The 20,817-nt window shown below is 51.8% G+C and overlaps 1 protein-coding gene across 5 annotated transcripts in view; it reads right to left on the bottom strand.

Moving 5' to 3' along the window:
* SEPTIN9 (septin 9) overlaps nucleotides 1-20,817 on the bottom strand; it is a 151,306-nt gene that overhangs the window by 74,083 nt on the left and 56,406 nt on the right. Inside the window, exon 1 of one of the 5 annotated variants that reach the window (XM_059863976.1) lies at nucleotides 9,236-9,269. The exons of 3 other annotated variants lie outside the window; for them this stretch is intronic. In XM_059863976.1, the coding sequence (XP_059719959.1) occupies nucleotides 9,236-9,254 (19 nt within the window). In that variant the 5' untranslated portion in view covers nucleotides 9,255-9,269. Of the gene's footprint in view, nucleotides 1-3,950; nucleotides 4,080-9,235; nucleotides 9,270-20,817 lie in introns of those variants that run through there. One more of the 5 variants, XM_059863973.1, reaches the window with a different exon arrangement.

The following is a 20,817-nucleotide window of genomic DNA, read 5'->3' as shown; positions in this document are numbered from 1 at the left end:
TGGAAATAGGAAAGATGTTTTTGCGTTTCCTTTTCCAGGCATTGAGCCCTGGCACACGAGGGACCGTTAGTCACACGCTCAGCTCCCTGCCTGCAGCTCATCCTGCAAACCCTTGGGCTGGGCTTAGGGGACACACCTTGGACCTCAGCAACACACGCAAAAACAAAGCACATCCCACCTCCAGGCCTTTCCACCCCGCTGAATTCAAGGCACATCACCCACACTGGCATGTTCCTGCTAATATTAGCCCGGGGTGAGTCCCAGCATGTGCAGCACGCGGCTGCAGCTGCTCCAGGGGCAGCAGGAACGTGGCCCTGCACAGCCCAGGGATGCAGCAGGGCCACGTGTCCCACAGACATCCCAGGCATCTGCTCAAGGAAGTTTTAAGGATGAGTCTGTGAGTTTTGTGCACGTAGAAAAGTCTATTTATAATGCAGAGCCCTCCTGAAAACGAGCTGGGAGATGGTTTTTGGTGGCACTGGGACTGAGTTTGTACCTCACTGGGACAAAGTCTGCTGGTGAAATACTAAAAATACCCTGCACCGGGTGGTGAGAGAAGTGTCTGAAAAGTGTAAGGAGGAGTAAATAAATAAAATAGCCAGAGAAACCCTCTGATCAGCAGTGTCATGTCCTGGCAGGGCTGGAGGCTCCCCACCCAGCTCCACAGCACTGCCAAGGCTCACCCACAGCCAGTGCTCACTTCCCAAGGGAGCTGGGCTCTGAGCAATGGGAAAACCAGGGATTAGGAGCCTTCCACAAATGCTGTCTCATGGTTTCTGCCAGAGCAAAGCTGCCCCCACACAGAACCCCTGGGAACCCTCCTGCCTCTCCACACACTCACAGCCCTGCTCAGCATTTCCAGCAGGCACAATTTACACCCACTGTGACAATTTGTGTTTCAACATTACAGGGAAACTAATCTGGTGCTGACTGACAGTACTGGCAAAGGCAAGGAGTGCTTGGCATCGGTGCTCTGCACCAGAAACTGCCAGCAAAAACACACCTCAGCTACCCTGGGATGAGGGACTGCAGCAGATCTCTCCTGTCTCACAACCAGGCAGCAGAAACTGAGGGCACAAAGCTTCACACAGGGAAGCTTCACACATCCTGTGGCAGGATGATGAGTTCCACGCTGTGGGATCATCTTTGTGCAGCACCACAACCAACAAAGCTATGAGCAGGAGCATCACCCCCTGCACAGTGTGGCACCGTGGACACCAACACTCCCATGTCACCCAGCCTGGCTGGATCAGGGAGCTCTGGGGTGCAGGGATTGTCACCTCACTGCACAGGCACCTCACCAGGTGGATTTAGCACTGCAGCCACCCCTCCCTGCAGCTCAGGGTCTGTGCCTGAGACCCCGGGGAGCTGAGGGACCCAGAGCCCCCTCAGAGGCAGAGGTGAGCTTGGGAAGCACTGCTGCAGCCACAGCTGAACCAGCCACGCTCCTGAAAACCTGCCAGAATCTATAAACCCAGGGGCAGAGCTATTATGCTCTGTAAATGCTGGCAAACCACAGACCCAAAGATGCTCTGCCCCATTAGAGACAGGGAAGTTTTTGTCAGTCAAACAAGGGGGATCAGAATCACAGAATGGCTTTGGTTGGGAGAGACCCTACAAATCATCTATTTCCAACCCCTCTGCCATGGGCAGAGAGCACCTTCCACTAAACAAGGCTGCTCATAGTCCCATCCAACCTGGCCTTGAACACTTCCAGGGATGGGACAGCCACAGCTCCTCTGGGAACAGCTCCTGGACTTTTCTAGTGCCCTCCTGCTGCAGGACCAGCTGGTCAGTGCAGGATGGGCACTGTGAGCTTCCCCATCACAGCACTGGGCACGAGGGAGAGCACACTCTGCTGGGCTCTGCTTTCTTCTCAAACCTTGCTTTGACCAGGAAACCAAACTGGAATCAAGTACCTGGTGCTGCTTCCCTCTGCCCAGGGGCCCTTGCAGCCTCCTCAGGCTGGCAGCTCCACAGCCAAGGCTGCAGCTCCCTGCCTGCTGCAACACAGCAGGGACAAGACGCCAGGCAGGGATGCTGGGAGGAAAACTGGCACGGATGCTGCGAGGAAAACAGGCAGGAACAGCCAGGGTGACTGGGGAGGGCAGGCAGTGTGTGACTGCGGGGAACAAAGAGAGCTCTGGACGGTCTGGTCTTGCTGCTCCGTGGTATTTTTGGCAGATCTTTCCTGCGTGGGGCTGAAGTACCCACCCAGCAGACGGGAACACTGCATCTCCTGCCCTACGGGCTGCAGATTAATTGCTGCTTTTTGGGAAGCTGCTGTGCGAGGCTGAGAGCTAATTAAATTGTGAAACAGTAGCCCAGATCCCTGCTCAAGGGCAAGGCCAGACCTTTTGGCTTCAGACACACAGAGTGTTCCCCAGCCTCTCCCTCTGCACAGGCAGGAACTGTTAAGTGCTCCATAGGCTGAAAATAAAGGAGTACGGAGCTGCTCGGTGCCACAGAGGAACACACACAGCCCAAACGGGCAGCCCCGGGGCCCACAGCAGAGCCTTTATCGTATCCGAGTGGGGAATTACTCATTCTTCAGAGATTTAAATGCAATTGGGGCAGCGGGAGGGAAGCGGTAATTACATCAGCTCGCAGCCCTACGATGGGGAAGCTCAAGGACAGTCACAAAGGCGCCCTTGAACCCAAAGGGGTGGCGGATTCGGGTCACTCTGTGTCCCAACACTTGTCAGTCCCAATCTTCCCGAGGGACGTGACTTCCCTCAGCCTCCTGCACTGCCAGCTGCCCTGGAGAAAGCCCAGGGGCTGGAAACAGGAGAGCTGACCGTGCCTAAACCCTGGGGCAGGGGCCGCAGAGACCCCAGCTTTGCCACCCGTTTCCTGCCTGACCTGGAAGAGGAACCCCTGTGCTGGGCTCCCCCGGCTCCCCAGCAGGAAAACCAGCAGAGCTCTGCTTGCCCAAGGTCAGCCCGGCTTCTCCAGGAGGCGGTGGAGGCTCAGCCTATCGCGGTGCACACGCAGCCCCTGGATAGGCTTTCACCGCGGCCCCAACATCTCCGCTATTTCTTGTGGGTTTTTTGTCGGATTCTTTTTTTTTTTTTTTTTTTCTAGAAACCGCTGCACAAAGCTCCGCTTGGGTCGCTGCCAGGACGCGCCGAGTGCGTAGGGATGGAGCTGCTCTTCCAAAACTCCGCTCGGGAGGAAGATGAGCTCCCTCGAGCCGATCTCTCAACGCCTGCTCCAGGCACAGCCCCCCAGCCCTCCTCTGCCTGTCTCTCACTCCCAGACCCATCTGGCAGCAGCACGCTCCCCGCTAGCTTATCTTCTTGCCTGGAAAAGGCGGAATACCAGGCAAGAAGAGCGGGGAAGAAGCGATCGCGGCCCCCACGCCGAGGGGGCTGCAGGCAGATCGTCCAAGGGCGCTGGAGCTCTGCCACGGGACAACTGCAGAGCTCCCGCTGCGGGGATTCGGGAAACTTGGGATCGTTATCCACATCCCAGCTACTCCAGGGCTGTGTTTGCACCCCAAAAGTGGGAATCAACAGAAGGGGCTCTGCCTGGCTTTCTTTTCAGACTTTCAGTCTGGTCAGGCGGGCGTTTTCAGCTGAAAAAAACTACATAAATGAACTCGGGAAGGGCAGGAAAGCAGAAACATCCCGTAAGACCCTGCCTTGGCAGATACACCACCGGGCGCAGCCCCTCCGGACAAAAGGCACCGACAGCCCTGGGGATGCCGCCCTGGGGCATCCCGCTCCTCCCAGCCCTCCCTACCCGCGGGGTGCCACCCCAGCCTCGCCCAGGAGCCCGCCGGGGCACCAGCGGTGCGGGGAGGCTGCGGCAGCCGAGCCCGGGGGAAGCCGAGCCGAGCTCAGCCCGCTCCGCCGCGGCCGCGGCTCCTCCGGCTGCGCCCCAAGAGCGGCTGCTCCCACCGGGGCTCCCTCCGTGGGCTCCCCTTGCAACCCCCGCGCTCCACCCACCTTCGAAGTCGGAGATGATGCCCTCCAGGTGGGCGCTGACGGCCGGGTCGGCCATGGCGGGGCGCGGGGCGCTGCCCCCCGGCTCCGCGGTGCGCGCTGCGGCCGCGCGAATGGCGGAGGGCGAGCGGCTGCGGCCGCCCCCCGCCCCGCCGGGCAGCCAGCCATGCCCCCGGCCCGGCCCAGCGCGGCCCGGCCCGGCACGGCCCCTCGCCGCGCACTGGCTGCTCCCCACGCCCGTCACGCCGCCCCCTCCGCCGAGCCGGCCCCTCCGCGGGGCGGTGGCCGCGACCCCCGCCCCGCCCCGATGGGTGCGAGGGGCACCCCCGGGCTGAGCCGCATCCCCCGGCGCCGCTGTGGCCCTCGGCTCGGAGCCCCGGTGAGGGGGAGCAGCCTGGGGAACGAAGCAGCGCTGCCCCACGGAGGGTGGAACCAGCCCCACACGGGCGGGTCGCTCCCCCGATGTTCTCCGGCGCTGATGAGCCTTTCGCTTCTCGGTTTAGCCTTGTTTGGAAAGGGACAACTCGGCCAAGCTCCGTTTTGTGATTCCTCAAAATCAAACCAGCACTGTGCTAACCCACCGCTGCCAAATCCAAGCAGCCCCGCTCTGGAAAATCATCGCTGCAGCAGCAGCTGGGGGAGGCAAAACTTGCCCCGATGCTGAGCCCAGCACTCGATGCTGCCACAGCTCCCTCCACTCCAGCCCGAGCCAGAGAGGAAAACGCTCTGGCATCGACACCAGCCCCTTCCGTGACACTGCTGCCCCTTCCCCACCTCTCACACCCTCCCAGGTTGAACATCTCGATATCTGATGCTTCTCCCTTTCCGGTGTTGATTCAAATCCTGCCCTCTTGACCCTCTTTTTATCCTCCCCGCCCTGTGTTTTAATAGCATCATTTTAAAGTGATGATCCCCCCTGAAATGTGTCCAGGCACATCAACAGGAAAGGAAAAATGAATGGGTTGGGCTTTTAGTCCACTTTGGGTGAGCCATAAAGGAAAATTATGTAAAACAGTAGAACAATTACTGCAGAAAGTATGAGCTTCACCACAGACGTCACCCTTTTAATTTCACACATTTAAAGTCCAAAAACACCACAGACTCCCTCAGAGTGCACATGAACCAGAAAATGAAACCAAGAGTACCAGTTCCCCAGATTCAACAAGGGTTTTCCACACTGTCCAAGGAAAGGCATTCCTTGAAACCATGAGAACTGTTTAAATAATCTTGAGAACACACCTTTACCACAGAGGTATGATATTTTAAGGCAGGTACAATGGGTTTCCTCTCCTCTGGCAGGCAGCAGTGCTCAGCTCTTTCATTTTTTGGTCTCCTCGTGGTGTCAGAAACCGCCAGAGCAGTGTGGGGAGGAACAGCTCAGCATCTCTCCACATCACAGCTGCAAACAAAAATGCTTTTCCAAGCAATATGGTGCCAGTAAAACTCCTTGGTGCCATCCTGGCTGAGCACCACCTGCTGTTCCTGATGGCTTGGAAGAGAACAGGAATGAATCTGTGGCTCCTGTGTCACTGAGCTCAGCGCCCGGGTGCCAGCTCCCTGCTGTCCCCATCACGGGCAGCGGTGGCAGCTGTCGCACGGCACTGCACCAAGGAGGGCTGGCCCGTGTCACTGGCATTGATTTTTGAAAGAAAGTGTCTTTAGTTTTCCCCTCCCAAGCAGTCTTATGAGGGCGACACCAGCAATCCATTTCCAGCAGGTAAAAATGTAGCTGTCAATAATTAACGTTGTTACTGAGCCACGAAAAAAGTCCCACTTTTGTTAAAAATGGTGGATGACTCGCTGACTGGAAGAACGGAACCTGGATTAGCCTTTTACAAAATCCGTTAGACATCCTGACTGCACCCTCATCACAAAGTTGTAGAATGGGTTTAAACCAGGAAAAGAAAATGAATTAAGCAAGACAACCTCAAAATCCTTATTGTAAAGAAGACTTCAAAAGAGCAATACAAGCAATCCGAGGAAGGACCAAGCACATTTTTTGATGTTCAGAGTCTACCCTCTTGCAAATCCCATAAAATTGAACGTGACAGCCCCTGCCCGGAGTTTGGTGGCAGTCTCTGAGCTGTGGTCACACAGGGATTGGGGTGATGCTGTGATGGGAACTGTGTTTTTGAGGTCAACAGGAGGCAAGAAGAAATAAACCACTCAAAAAACCCTCAAAACCTTCTTGATGGACTGTGGTGGGGAGCGTCACAATGACGTCTGCTGGAGCTGGTAAAGGAGCTCAAAGCTCTTCAGCAGAAGAGGTTGGGGCAGTTTGGGTCAGTCCCAGCCCCCTGGGTCACTCTGTGTTTCCCAAGCAAAGGCAATGTTATCATCCTGGATCTAATAAAAGTTTAGCAAATCAAGCAGCCAAGAGCGAGCCCCGAGAAGTGTGAAATAAAATATCCGGGCTAGGAGTTCCTTTTCATTAAAACCAGCTGGGTCATATTGCACCCATGTGCACCTAAGGCACTGAGAGGGGGAGAGAAAGATGGAAAATTACAGCAACTGAAGAATAACATGAATATCCAGAGCTCTAACAGTAAATATTTAAAGCAGCAAGGTATGTAAACAGCTCACCCCATAGCACATACCCCAAGCTAGAAGAAGAGGAGCAAGCTTTCCTCCAGGGAGATAAGTCCATCCTTCTCTCTTTTGGAGACTCTCTCACCCTTTTATCTCATTGAGCTGTGTCAGCAGCACAGCTTCACAAGAGCATCAGCTGAGAAAAACCATCAACCAAGCTCCACTTCATCTGGTTTTCTACCTGCATCCTCAACCCAAAAGCTTATGTTCAGCCAAATCCTTCTTCTAGAAAGGCAAGCAACCCTGGGAAGCTGAGCCCCCATCCCAGAGGGATGGAGAACCTGCCTCCTCCCCTGGAATTGGGTTTTGGGGTTCCCTGTTATCATGGCACCAGTGTGTGCTATGCTGCTCAGCCAAACACCGTTTGACACTGCCCCTGCTTTGCCTTTTCCAGGTAGATTGAGGAGATTGAGGACCCTGAGACTTCTCCTGATGAAAGATCTCACAGTGATCACATCACCTACACTGCCTTAGACAGAGTAATCAGGTTCTGCTCCTTCTGTCCTTGTGGCAGGGATTTCCTTCAGTCACTTATCCGCCCTTCCTGCTCCTTTCCCCAGACATATCACAGGTGTTTGTAATTACATTTCAATTTTTATCTGAAAAGAGAAAGAACTCCCTTGTCAAAAGGAAGAGAGCAGATCACATCTCTTCTCTCACACAACCAAGGCTCTCACTCACTGTTTTTACTGTACCAGGAGCCTCACTCACCTCAAGCTCCTGCTTTGATAAGACCATTGGGATCCTCTGCACAGCAACTGCTGCCCAAGATAAAATTCCTGCTCTCCAAAGCACTGGCTGCAGGAGAATTTTAGGTAAATATTTTCCTTGCTGTGTTACATTACAGTAGAAATATTTCTTGTTTCCTTACTACACCAGGCCACCACTGACTGCCCAGCCCTCTCTCCTTCACCATCATTCTGCTCTTCAGATGAGCAAGAAACTTCCTGCAAAGTTGTTTTATTGGCCTAGAAGTGATTTCCTGCCCCCAGAAAGGCAGTCTGTAAAATCTGCTGAGCACTCAGTTACAGGTCCCAAGCTAAAAATGGATGAAAAGAAACTTTAACCCTTTTTTGTCTGGGTGCTTCACCCCTGGCTCTCCTGCCCTGCAGCAGGGATGTGCCTTGAGGGCTCCTCCAGATCTCAGCTCAAACTCCTCCAGAAGCAGCCAGGGCTGGTCACAGCCTCTGTCCTGGCATGGGTGGGGGGGACTGCAAAGCAACCAGACTTAGAAAGGAGACTTCAAGGAGAAAAAGAATTGTAAGAGAAAAAAAAAAAACCCAAACAAACAGGGAGATGGCAGGTATCAGCTTTAGAAGATCCTTTAACAGGCCAAAGCAGAAAAGGGACTTTCCTATCCAAAGCCATTTCAAGCAGCACTCTGCACTTTCCTTGCAGGCTGCTAAGAATGCAGTTTTTCAGGCAGATTTTCTTCCTCCCACAAGTCAAGGTTTTCTGAAGCCGGCAGCTCTTATCAGTCTCACAATCTGCTGCAGTCATGAGCATCAGGCTGGGTCAGATGGGGCCATGAGTCATTGTGGCTGCTTGAGCCTTAAAGTATCACCTACACAGGAGTGAGCAATTGTGAAGACCCACAGGTTCTTCCCCTTCCTCCTCAAATGTTAATTAGAAAACAAAACTCTTTATTGATTATGGCCTCTTCCACCCAATGCTTTGAGGCTTACAGACCAAAATTACAATGTAGGAGCAGCTAAATATCATTATTATTAACCACTCAATGTTTCTTTGAGAGCCCAAACACCTTTCCTTGCTGCTGATCACAGGTGAAAGCTCCTCCCCAGCCCTTCTGGGAAGGTGCAGGGATGGGTGGAGGCACTTGCAGGGTGAGACACCAACCCCAGTGTGCTCAGGGCATCACTTCCAGCTCAGCACCAAGGCAGGTGGAAGAAACCAAGAAATTCCTCCAGGTGCCCTAGAAAACTCGAGCCCCTGCCCAAGGAGCTCAGAGACCTTGGCACAGAGCCCAAGACCCCTGTGCCTTTGGTTTAGCCCTTGGGAAAAACAATTACCAACCTTACATGAAGAATTACAAGCCATGAAAGTTTAAATAAAATAATAGTGAATTTATCACAAAGTAAAAAATACATTTTTTAAATTTTTAGAATGAAAGTTTAAGAAACAAAACAGAAGAATCTGAGCATGTCCAGCCTTTCTCCTTCTTCTCCTTAGCCTCCATCTTCTGCTGTGATGTTGGCACTTTTAGATTAGTTTAGAATAAAAGCCCACTGTCTAACATAAGTAATAAGTATTAGAAAGTAATTTTAAATATTGTACACTTAGTTTTTAGTACAAAAAAATAACACCGCCCCAGAAGCAAGCAGAGTGCCTCTGACTGTCTTGCTGTACAGACCTCAGCAAGTCAAGAGAAAGAATTTTATAGATAAGATACAATAAACAGCCTTGAGACCAAAAAATGAAAAGTTCTGACTCCTTCTTCGACCAGAAAAGAAACTTTCTAACGTATCTCAGAGTCACTCTGACCAGTTAAAGATCCCAAGGGGCAGGGTCACAGGGAGACACAGATTTACACCACCCCAAGGTGAAGGAATGGTGAGGCACAGCTCCTCTCCAAGCCAAAAATAAAGGTTGTTGCCATCACCTTCCCCTCTGCTCCTCTGCTCCTTGCAGCTACTGAGCTCCTGCCTCTGCCCCAAGCCCATCTCTGCACCCAAACCCACCTGCAAGAGCTGCACTCATCTCCACGTGACAGCTGGGGAAACTGAGGCACGGAGCAGATGTCACTCAGCAGCAGGGAGCTGGCAGGCCATCCCAGCAGAGCAGGGAGCAGTGCTGGGAGCCCCCACTCCGTGGGGAGTGCTGCTGTCACTGCCTGGGGACCAGGGGACTCCGGAAGGAAAATCAGCCACGGTTCCCAACCCCTCCACCCCCGGTTTCGTGGGGATGACGGAGCAGCCCAGCCCTGATGACGCAGGAATTGTCACCAAAAGAGGCTCCAGAGGATCTTCCTGCTTCCCCAGGGTGGGAAACACGGGGAGGACGGACACACTTCAGTGCTGGTCACACTTCCCTTCCTCTGCAAGGAAACCGAGAGCATGGGAAAAGCTAAAATAATTCTAAATAGCATTGCTAATTTGAGATTACTGGACAACAAACGGATTTATTTATTTTTTTTAAGAAGAAAATGCTGTTGGATCTCATCCCTTAGTGCCACAGAGCAGGTCAGGTAACTCTGAAGTCTGGATAACAGGAAAAAGACAAAATCTGGAAGAATGGCAGAAGGGCAGCCCTTAAAGGGCTTTAAATAAAGACTTTGCTCATGAAAAGAACCTTCAGCACAAAGGACCTCACTGCCCCTGTAGGTCCCAGCATGACCACAAGCCACCAATGTCACAAAATTAAAGTGAGTAACTCCTAAAAAATATTAAATTAGAGACTTTTAGCAGCAAGGCAGAAACCATCAGAGCTCTCTCATGAGCCGTCCTGGCTGCCCAGCATCACTCACACCCCACAGGAAGGAGGAGAGGGGATGGGGCTGCCAGAAGCATCACCCACAGATACACTGCGGGGGAGAGCTGTTGTGGGCAAAGATCATTGTTGCCAAGGGAACAAAAAAACCCCAATCCAACCCCAAATATGGTTATGGTATAAATGGATTTATAAGAGTGCAACTGAGATGATTTTAAAGGGAAAAGGTGTAAAGGGACTGATGTGAAATCAAGGGAGCAAAAGGCCAAAGAGGTTTCTGCTGGTAGGAAATTAAAGACACGAGGAAGGAGAAGGCCCCTGAAGCTTCTCAGATATTCAGTGTACAAACAGGGCATGCAGCAAACTTGGTGTTCTGGAGCTGAGGTGCCCCATGGGAGCTGGATGGGTGAGGAACAAGCACAGACAACCACAGCCTCTTCTCCCTCCCATGAAGATGCTCAAGAAGATGAAGATCAAGGCTTGCCTTCCTGTCAGCTTTAACCCCATTTAATCAGCACACAGAGGAGGAACCAGCCTGTTCTTCTCAGAACAAGGGATACACCACGTGTGGTTCCACTGAGCAGGGCAGGGGCAGCACCAGCACCCCTCCCCTCACCCTCCTCACCTGGAAACAGAGCTGGATCTCTCCTGGTCCCACTGTGCTCATCCTTGATGCTCCCAAACACCTCCCTGGGGATGGATGGGGTCACCCAGAGCTAAGGTGGGATTCTAGCCAGGCACCTGATCCCACGGTTTGTCTGCAGGAAGGATGCTGTGGGTCAGCACCCTCTGGGCTGGGCTGGGGGGCACACAGCTGGGCTGGGGGGCACAGCTCTGCCCCTCCAACACCCTCCCATGGACTCTGAGCCTCATTCTCTCCAAGGAGCAGCCACCCAGCCCCTTGACCTGGAGATGTGCATGCCCAGCTGGAGCTCACTGCAGCCCCAGCAGCGCCGTGGCCCAGCTGGGAGCGTTTCATGCCAAGGCAGTGATCCCAGCCATTGTGCTGCTGAGAGCCTGCAGAGGGAAATGCTGCCCCAGGCACATCATCCCAGCCACCCTGGGCTCCCAGGAGGGCTGGGGTGTCCCCATGGCACTGCAGCCCACGTGCCTGGCAGGGGAAAGGGCAGGGAAGGGAAGCACAGCTCCCTGGTGTTGGTTAAACAGCAGGGCACGCTTGCAGAGGAAGGAAATGGAAAGAGGATCAGGAACTGCATCTGCCTGAACCTCAGGCAGTTAAAACAAACTCAGTCTCAAGCTCTTGTTCTTCTCAGTTTCAGGTCAGACTTTTCTAAGCACCTGGGAGGTGCAATTTAGGATCCAAGCAGAAAACTGACTTAATTACTTTAATTATTTTTTAAAAAAATAATTATTAATTACTGCTTTTTAACATTAAAGCCAAATGGGCACAGAACTCAGTGTCTCATGACAGCACAGATGTTTTAATAGAAACAAGAGGCTTCAGAAACTTTAATGCTCATCCTTAATGAGTTTAACACACACAGGGCTCAGCACGTTTCCTTTGGAAAACCTTCCTGCGTGGTTGGCTCCAGGAGGAATTGCAGTGCCTGGGCCTTGAGGTAGGGAACACCTTTTCACTGCCTGCACCCTCCTGGTAGTTACAGGGGGGGAGGAGAAGGTGAGGCTCAGTCAGAACACTGAATCCCTTGGAAAGAGGCTGTTTCCAGCACTGTCAGCTTCCCAGCAGCCCCTAATTAGGGAGAATTTGCAGGAATAAATAAGCTGGCAGTGCTACAAGCGTGCACTCCACTTCCAGATGTGTGCATGTCTCATTTCCACGTGGTGTCCGAGGCAGGGCTGGAATCTCCATCCAAGGGGAGGAGGCGGGCACAGCCCAGCCCCTCTGCAGCACACATCCCACACACCCCAGCTGCCTTGGGCACTGTCCTGCACCCCTCCAGTGCTCCCCATCCCTGTCCCATCACACGGGGACACCAGACCCCCGTGGGACCCTCCCAGCCCCATTGCAGGGCAGGAAGGAGCTGGGGAATTGCCTCTGGCAGCCCCTGCTGCTCCCTCAGCCACAGCTCACGACCTTTTCAACCCAAAACTTTCCAGTCATAAATATACCAGCCTCATGGCAGGAAACTTGCTTTTCTTATGCCTCTCCCCTGCTTCTCAGGGAGTCATTTCCAGCAGCTCCTGCTGCCTGCAGCAGCCCCCAGTTGTTTCTCCCCACTCCTCTGAGATATTCCAGGCACGCAGCAAAATCTGCTGCAGCACAAAGACCTAAAATTTCCTGGAAAGGCTCACAAGCTGCAGGTCAGGCCTCAGGAGCAGCTGGAGCTCCTGATCTCCCTGCTTACCATCAAATGACTATCATTATTATTATTATTATTATTATTATTATTATTATTATTATTATTATTCCTTTTTGACATAAAGCAGTTTGATAAGAACAATTCCCAGATGGAGCCACAGCCCCACACCCACTCAGCTTCCTCTGGGCAGCATGGACACAGTGTGGGAGCTCACTGCACAGCAGGAGGAGGACACAAGGGCAGGGGGAGAGGAAGGAGAGGAAGAATGAGCACAATTTTCCTTTCCTTTTAAAGGTTTTGGCAGACAGCAGTGAAAGCACCGGTGGGGATGCTGAGGTGTGATCATCCACACAGCACCGAGCACCACTGGTGGCTTCCCTTTGCTCCAGCTCCACCACACAGGGATGGGCAAGGTGCACAAGAGGACAGGAATTGCTGTCACAGTCTGTGGGGTGTCCCCATGCAGATGGGAATGGATGCCCTGCAATGGTCTGGCCATTTTTGGGGGAAACATCCTCAGCTCCACCACTGCTGCTTGGGAGAGCCTGGCAAGTCTGGCATGGGCACCCATAAAGGATTGGAGCTGTTCAACTGCTCAGCTCAAGGAGGGCAAATGGGAAAGAGATGAAGCACCCTGGGGAGCAGCTGCCCTCAGCACGGGCAGGCTCTGCCTTGGCTGTTACACCTCATTAAACCATTAAAAGTCTGTCACAGCCCTCTCAGACTTGCACATAACACACCCAAGGCAACTCCCAGCATCCCAGGATAATCCCAGACACATCCAAGGTAAATTCTCACTAACCAGATCCCAGGATAACCCCAGACACTTCCAAAGTAAATTTCACTAACCAGATTCCAGGATAATCCTAAACACATCCAAAGTAAATCCCACTAACCAGATCCCAGGATAATCCCAGACACATCCAAGGTAAATTCTCACTAAACAGATCCCAGGATAATCCCAGACACATCCAGGGTAACTCCCACTAATCAGATCCCAGGGTAATCCCAGACACATTCAAGGTAACTCCCACTAATCAGATCCCAGGGTAATTCCAGCAGGATCCATTGATGGATGGAGCCAAGCTCTGCTGGGCACCACTAAAGAAACCACCCAGAGCTCTGGTTCAAGGGATCTGCCCCAAAGACAGGAGCAGCCCAGGAGCTCAGATCCAGCTGCCTCTGCTGCTGGAAAAGCAAGGCAAGGGGAGTGGCAGAGCCTCCTCCAAGCAGGTCTCCCTCAGCACACCAGCTTCTGTTCCCAACCCACCTTGCAGACACCCAGCCCTGCCTACTCAGCATCTTCTACAGATGCAGAACTTTCACAGCTGATTTAAAAACCTGGAGTAAAAACCAAAAAGCAATGAGTCCATGTTTTTAGGGGAATTCCCTTCAGTTTCCTCTCCCTTTCCCCTGCTCAGCCCTGCTGCCTGGCCCATATCCTGCCTGCTGCAGGGCACTTGTTCCTGCTGATTAAATCATTGCTGCAGAGAGGAGTGCTGCTGTCACCAGCCCCTCAGGCTCACCCTGTCTGCTGGAACAGACTGTCAAACACCCTGAGCAGGAAAACTCCTGGGCTTCCCCCTCCAGCCAGCCCCAGTGCAGCTCTCCAAGAGCCACAGCTGGCACACATGGCAGGGCTCTGGGGATTTCAGCCTCCAGAGACAAAGGAGGATTGAAAAAAATAGGAAAAAAATCAGCTGGGAGATGTTCTGCAAGCAGGCCAAAAGCAGGGGCCATCCAGTGTTTCCCTAAATGGGAAAGAGGCCCGTGAGCACTGTGGGGGCAGAGCAGCAGGCACGGAGAGAGGGCTCCAAGCCAGGAGGGAGAGGGGGAGATTTCACCAAGCAATGCAAGGGGAGAGAAACTCCCACTGGCAACCCCCCAAGAAGCAGCAAAACCCTGCAAAACCCTGGGGCTGGGCTGAGCCTGGGGGGCTGGAACAGGGCAAAGCTCAGCAGCTGATCTGCCCCCAGGTGTGGGACACAGCTCTTCCTGGGCACACAGCACCTCCTGGGCAATCAGCTCTGGCACTGGTGTTGGCAAATGAGCACAGCTGGGTTCAAATGTGCTGAAGGAGCAGAGCTGGCCCTGCTCCTCTGCAGTGACAGCCAGGGCTGGGCTCTCTCTCAGCCCAACTTTTTTGTGCCCATAAACCTCCGTGGCCAAGCCCAGCAGGGGAAGGGGAGCAGGGCAAATTCTCAGTTCCAAGGAGATGTGGTCAGTGCCATCACACCAAGCTGTGCCTCAAGGAGGTCGTGTTTATCTCTTCTGCCATCTCCAGACTGCAGGCACACTTGTCACCCCATCACCCACTTCCCTTTTGAGGAGCTCAGCATTTCTCTGCTGACTTTTTTTCATTACTTCATCTTCCCAAGTGCCCATAATAACCACACCAGCCCAGGGAGCATTGGACTTGATGTTCCACCAAAAGAATTAAGCTGCCCTCTTTTACGAGAAGTTAAAATAAGGTAGAAACTCAATCTGAAATGTTTTTCCTTATAAAGGAATGACAGGAGGAAAGAGCTGGGTGCATTAAGCATCAGCAGGGACTGGCAGTGTCTATAAACTCAGGGGATGTTGTTATTCCTACACAAATAATCCCAGACAGACCAACACAGCCAGGTTTACCTTGACACCAGGGAATAGACTGCCAGCCCTGGGCTCTGTCCCTGAATAACTTCCTTCTCCCCACACCTCCAGAAAAAAACCCTGCACCACAGAACCCCCAGGCTGGTTGGTTCAATAACCAGGTGACATTCCTGAGGGACAAATAAAACTGCCCTGCTGCCTCATTGCAGCTCTGGGGGCCCTGGGGAGCACTCTCCAGCAGAAACCTGTGCCTGGCCTTGTCAGCAACACCCTCCTGCAAGAAGGGCCTTAACAGGGACACTGTGGGCACCAGCTCCAGCCACAGGTGTGCACATCCCTGCTGACCCATTTGCTCCTTTTTCTGCCAGGGCTGGGATTAAATGCACGAGATGGACTCAGTTGTTTGTTAGCTCTTATCTATGTCACACTCTCACAAACCCTGAGTTCTACTGCACTTCTCTCTAACCAGGTAAAAGTAGAGGTCCATCTCTCTCTCTCTAAAGCCTTTGAAGGACAAACTGTCCAATTAAGAAATGACATCTCAATTATTTTTACCTTTAACCCAATAACCAACCACCCATGGCCCACAATGAGGAGTTTTTTATCCAATTACACAAAACCACCCAAACCTATGGAGAAGAAGGTGAAGAAGGTGAAGAAGGAGAAGGAGAAGGAGAAGGAGAAGGAGAAGGAGAAGGAGAAGGAGAAGGAGAAGGAGAAGGAGAAGGAGAAGGAGAAGGAGAAGGAGAAGGAGAAGGAGAAGGAGAAGGAGAAGGAGAAGGAGAAGGAGGACCAGCCTCTGCCCCAAAACCTTCATCTTGCTTTACATATCTTACTATATTCTAAACCCTTAAACTCCAAGTTTTCCACCCTGTGATATCACACACTTCTATTCAAACTCCACACCCACAATCCCAGTTCTGTCATTCCATTTTGGAAGCTTCTCCATGGCCTCAGGTGAAATGCAGTGCTCTCTTGGGGTCAGTGCCTGGCAGCACAGAAAGTCTGAAATTCTCAGCGACCAGGGTTCCAACACATCCCAACCAAGGCCATCTCCTCTGCTGCACTTTGGGAGGAGCTTTCCAAACAAACCTTCTCCACAGGGCCTGCTTGGAGCTTGGGAAAGCATCTCCTGCCATCTGGAGAGCAGACAGCAATCCCTGCAGTACAGGGCAGTGCTGACAGCCCAGAGCAGCCCTGGGCACTCACTCAGAGCCTGGTGACCCAGGGCAGGAGCAGGGCTGGGCTGTCCCCATTGTCACCATCCCTGCACAGCCCAGGCACTCCGAGCTCTGGAACAGGATGCTCTCGTGCAGCTCTGGTGAGCCAGGACTCAGCCAGAGGCCAATTTGCACACAAACAGGCAATTAGCTGGAGAAAGAGATGCCCACTTGGTCTCTTGCCAGTCTGGAGACAGATTTAAGACACACAGGAATTCAATCTCTGCTCCAGATATGACTGTGGCCAAACAGGCCACCTCCTCTGCTGGCCTCTGGGAGAGCCTCTGGCAGCACAATAAAAGGAGTATTTAGCTTGAAAAAACTGGAGGCCGAGGAGGCATTTTGCAGCCAAGCTTCATATAAACACATTGATAATGCTGTTAGCATGGGGCTGGGAGCAGCGGGGCTGCACAGCAACAGCAGGCCTCTGTCTGCCTCAAGAAAGACCCTTTCTTGCCCTGCACTTGTGTAATCCATGGTCTGTGTCTGCTGCCAGCCCCAGTCGTACCAAAACCTGCTCACCTCATCTGTCTTCTGCACATCCAGGGATGTGAGCGAGGCAGAACCTCAGGGATCACTCACAAACCCCTCTCTGCTCTGTGCTGTCCTGCTCTGAGGTGGAACCTCCACCCCAGCCTCTCCAAACACCTTCTGTGCTGTCCTGCTCTGCAGAGAAACTTCCACCCCAGCCTCTCCAAACACCTTCTGTGCTGTCCTGCTCTGCAGTGGAACCTCCACTGATCCTCACCAAACACCTCCTGCTTTATCATTATTGTTATTATCTGTGCTGTCCTGCTCTGCAATGAAACCTCCACCCAGTCCTCATCAAACACCTCCTGGTTTATTATTATTATTATTATTATTATTATTATTATTATTATTATTATTATTATTATTATTATTATTATTTTCTGTGCTTTCCTGCTCTGCAGTGGAACCTCCACCCCATCCTCTCCTGTTGCGTTGTGATTTTGGTAGTTATTCCAATACTCTCCAAGCACCTTCTGTGCTGCCCTGCTCTGCAGAGAAACCTCCACCCCAGCCTCTCCAAACACCTTCCCCAGCCTGTGTGAGCAGCTTTGATGGGGCTCATCTCAAACAGACTCTTAGAAAAGAAACACTTTTGTGCCCTGCCTTGGAATCATGGCATGGTGGGGTTGGAAGGGACCTTTGAAGGACATCTAGTCCAAATTGTGAGAAATTCTACTTTTAAAAATTCTACAGATTTATTGAACCTTAACAAAAAAATACAACAAAAGGACTGAATAAGGAAAAATTACAGCACTGGGAGCCCCCGTGACCATCAGCCACATGCTCATCTCCAAAATGGATGCTCTGCCTTTTGTATCTTTAGCCCCTCTTAAAGTTTTGTCAGTCAGCTCTTTCTCTGCCATCCATTGGTGGAGATTACCTTCTAATATCTTGGTTGTTATGCTGCACCTCTTGGTACAAGCTGGCCTTCTCTAAATGCCCTGACCACTGAGGCTATTACCAGGGGGAGGCGAAAGAGGACTGGGAGAGGACATATTACAATAACATTACTATATATCCACATAATATCTATCTCTTAATTGTGAGAGCCAATTATTATATTCCTCATCTGTAAGAAACTCTCTGCAAACAGGCTGCTCTTCAACTAGATAACACTGCTCAGAGACCTGTACAGCCCATCCAGGGGACACATCTGTGCCCTGCTGCCTCACAGGCAGAGAGGCTGGGCTGCTGGAACCCTGGTCACTGAGAATTTCAGACTTTCTGTTCTGACAGACTCTGACCCCCAAGAGAACACTGCATTTCACCTGAGGCCATGGAGAAGCTTCCAAAATGGAATGACAGAACTGGGATTGTGGGTGTGGAGTTTGAATAGAAGTGTGTGATATCACAGGGTGGAAAACTTGGAGTTTAAGGGTTTAGAATACAGTAATACATATAAAGCAAGATGGAGGTTTTAGGGTGAAGGCTTGTCCTTCTTCTTCACCTTCTTCTTCTTCACCTTCTTCACCTTCTTCTTCTCCTTCTTCTTCACCTTCTTCTCCATGGGTTTGGGTGGTTTTGTGTAACTGGATAAAAAAGTCCTCACTGTGGGCCATGGGTGGTTGGTTATTGGGTTAAAAGTAAAAATAATTGAGGTGTCATTTCTTAATTGGACAGTTTATCCTTCAAAGGCTTTATAGAGAGAGATATACCTCTACTTTTACCTTGTTAGAGTGAAGTGCTGTGGAACTCAGGGTTTGTGAGACTGTGACATAGATAAGAGCTAATAAACATCTGAGTCCCAACAAGAAATACCATCTTACACATTTAATCCCAACCCTGGCAAAAAGAAGTTAAGACTCGACACTGGGGGACAAGCTAGCACCAAAACTCAATGTCACCTCCTGCTCACAGAAACTTTCCTGTCCTCACATCCCCTCTGCACCTCTCAGAGAGGGGCTGTCCCAGCTCTGTGGGCAGGGAACAGCCTCAGCAGCCACAGGATCAGAGCATCATAGAATCCACAGAATTCACAGAATTCACAGAATTCACAGAATCACTGGGTTGGAAGAGACCTTCAGGATCATGGAGTCCAACCCAGCCCCAACACCTCAACCAAACCCTGGCCCCCAGTGCTACATCCAGGCTTTGTTAAACACACCCAGGGATGGGGACTCCACCACCTCCCCGGGCAGCCATTCCAGAACTTTATCACCTTTCTGTAAAACACTTTTCCCTGATATCCAACCTGTATTTCCCTTGGTGCAGCTGGGGGCTGTGTGCTCTGGTTCTGTCAGTTCCTGGAGACAGAGCCCAGCCCAGCTGAGCACAGGCACCTTTCAGGAGCTGTGAGAGTGATGAGGGCACCCCTGAGTCTCCTTTCCTCCAGGCTGAGCACCCCCAGCTCCCTCAGTTGTTCTCACAGGGTTTGTGCTCCAGGCCCCTCACCCCTCATCCTCACTCTGCCGAGGATTTGGGACGCTTGGATTCACCTTTGTCACGTTGGTGCAGTCCCAGAATCAATCCTGGGTGCCTGTCCCTGGCAGATCTGCCTTGATGTGGCTGTCACTGCCTTTTGTGTCTCTCAGCAGCTTTGCTGAGTGCTTGAGAAAATGCAGGTTTGTGCAGCTCCTGTCCCTCCTGAGCTCAGCCAGCCGTGCTCTGCCTGCAGCCATCTCCAGCTGCAGGGGACACTAAACTCTCCTCCTGGCACAGGGGAGACAATGGCAGCAATGTCAAACTCCTGGAAATGCACTTATGGAGACATTGTCAAAGCAACAGCCCTTCCCCCTCAGCTCCTGCTGCCACCCTGCATCCCTCACACCTGCTGGCCCCCTGCCACCACCCCAGAGTCACCCCTGTGTCACCATAAACATTTTATTAAAACTGTGGAGCAAGCATTTCAGGCACAGTGAATATCCATGCTGCCTTCCACAGCAGTGAACTGGGGTCCCAGCCCAGCACAAGCTCTGCAGAGCCTCCCCTACCCTCTCACAAGGCACTGAAGAGTGGGAGTTGAACAAGGATCAGTATTATCCCCTAAACCACAGGATGAGCTCTGCAGGAACTGGCAGGCTGGATTGCTTCCAGTTGCTAAAGAAGGCAAATAGTCCAGCCCAGTCCTCTCCCAGTGCCAGATGTGTGGAGCATTTGCAGACTTGAGAATGTGAAGACACCCCATCCCCATCCTGAGAACCAGATCCCTCACACAGCCCCAGCAATGCCTGCTACTCAGAGGCAGAGTGGCACTCTCAATTCTCTTTATTTTCTTATTTTTTCTTTTTATTTTATAATTTTCTTTATAGATATTTTATTTATTTTCTTATTTTCTTTATATTTTCTTTTTTTCTTTATGTTTTCTCATTTTCTCTTCCCAATTCTCTTTATTTCCCTGAATTAGGCATTGAAAAAGCATTTTGAAGACAGTGGTTTCCCTCTAGGTCTTGCAGGCTGAATAGAGAGAAGAGCTGGCAAAACTCAAGGAAGGCTGTCAAAGGAATAAAGCAAAATAAACCCCTCACCTTAGAAGGAAACAGCCATAGCCTCTGACAAAGGGATAAAGTAAAATAAACTCCTCATCTTATAAGGAATCAGCCACAGGCTGTCCACAGGGTGGATTTGCCTGGGAAGGGCTGATGGAGTGCACATTTTGCAGCACAAGGATGGCTACTGGGGATGAACTGGGCATCTTCCAGAGAGAAACATCCCAAGCCAGACACAATTCCAGGTGTTCCACACGGTCTGAGCTTCCAGAAAAGCTTCCCACCCCAAAGACAAAGACCTCTTTGCATCTTATCACCACTCCTGATCTTCTACACGATGATAACTCTGTCTTTCAACCACATCCAAGGACAGACAGGGTGTCTGTATTTTTATCACAAGGGCTCCCCCGGCCCATACCAGTCACACAGGGATGAATTTCCAGACCCAGCAGATTTTCAGCATTTACAGGATCTCCTTGGCCTCCCTCAGGTGTGTCTCCTGTGCAGCTCTCCTGGAGCAGCACTGGAACACCCCACAGCCATCAAACTACCCAGACCTCAGTTTTGAGGACAACAAAATCTTCCAGCCTGGCACTGAAAGGGCCCCACTAAGTGTTAACTGTGCCTTTGCTTCCTTTGCCTCTGACCCTCACACCCAGAGCTGGAGCTCCTCACAGCCAAGCCCACTTGCAGTGAACACTGCCTCAGCTCCAGAGCCAAGGAAACCCCTGTGGATTACAGCCATGGGCTGTCAGAAAGGCACAGAGTGTCAGAAATCACCCCG

This window comes from Haemorhous mexicanus, chromosome 20 (assembly GCF_027477595.1).
Source record: "Haemorhous mexicanus isolate bHaeMex1 chromosome 20, bHaeMex1.pri, whole genome shotgun sequence".
NCBI lineage: Eukaryota > Metazoa > Chordata > Aves > Passeriformes > Fringillidae > Haemorhous > Haemorhous mexicanus.
The sequence above is the reverse complement of the archived record's forward strand: the minus strand, read 5'-3'. Positions and strand labels throughout refer to the sequence as shown.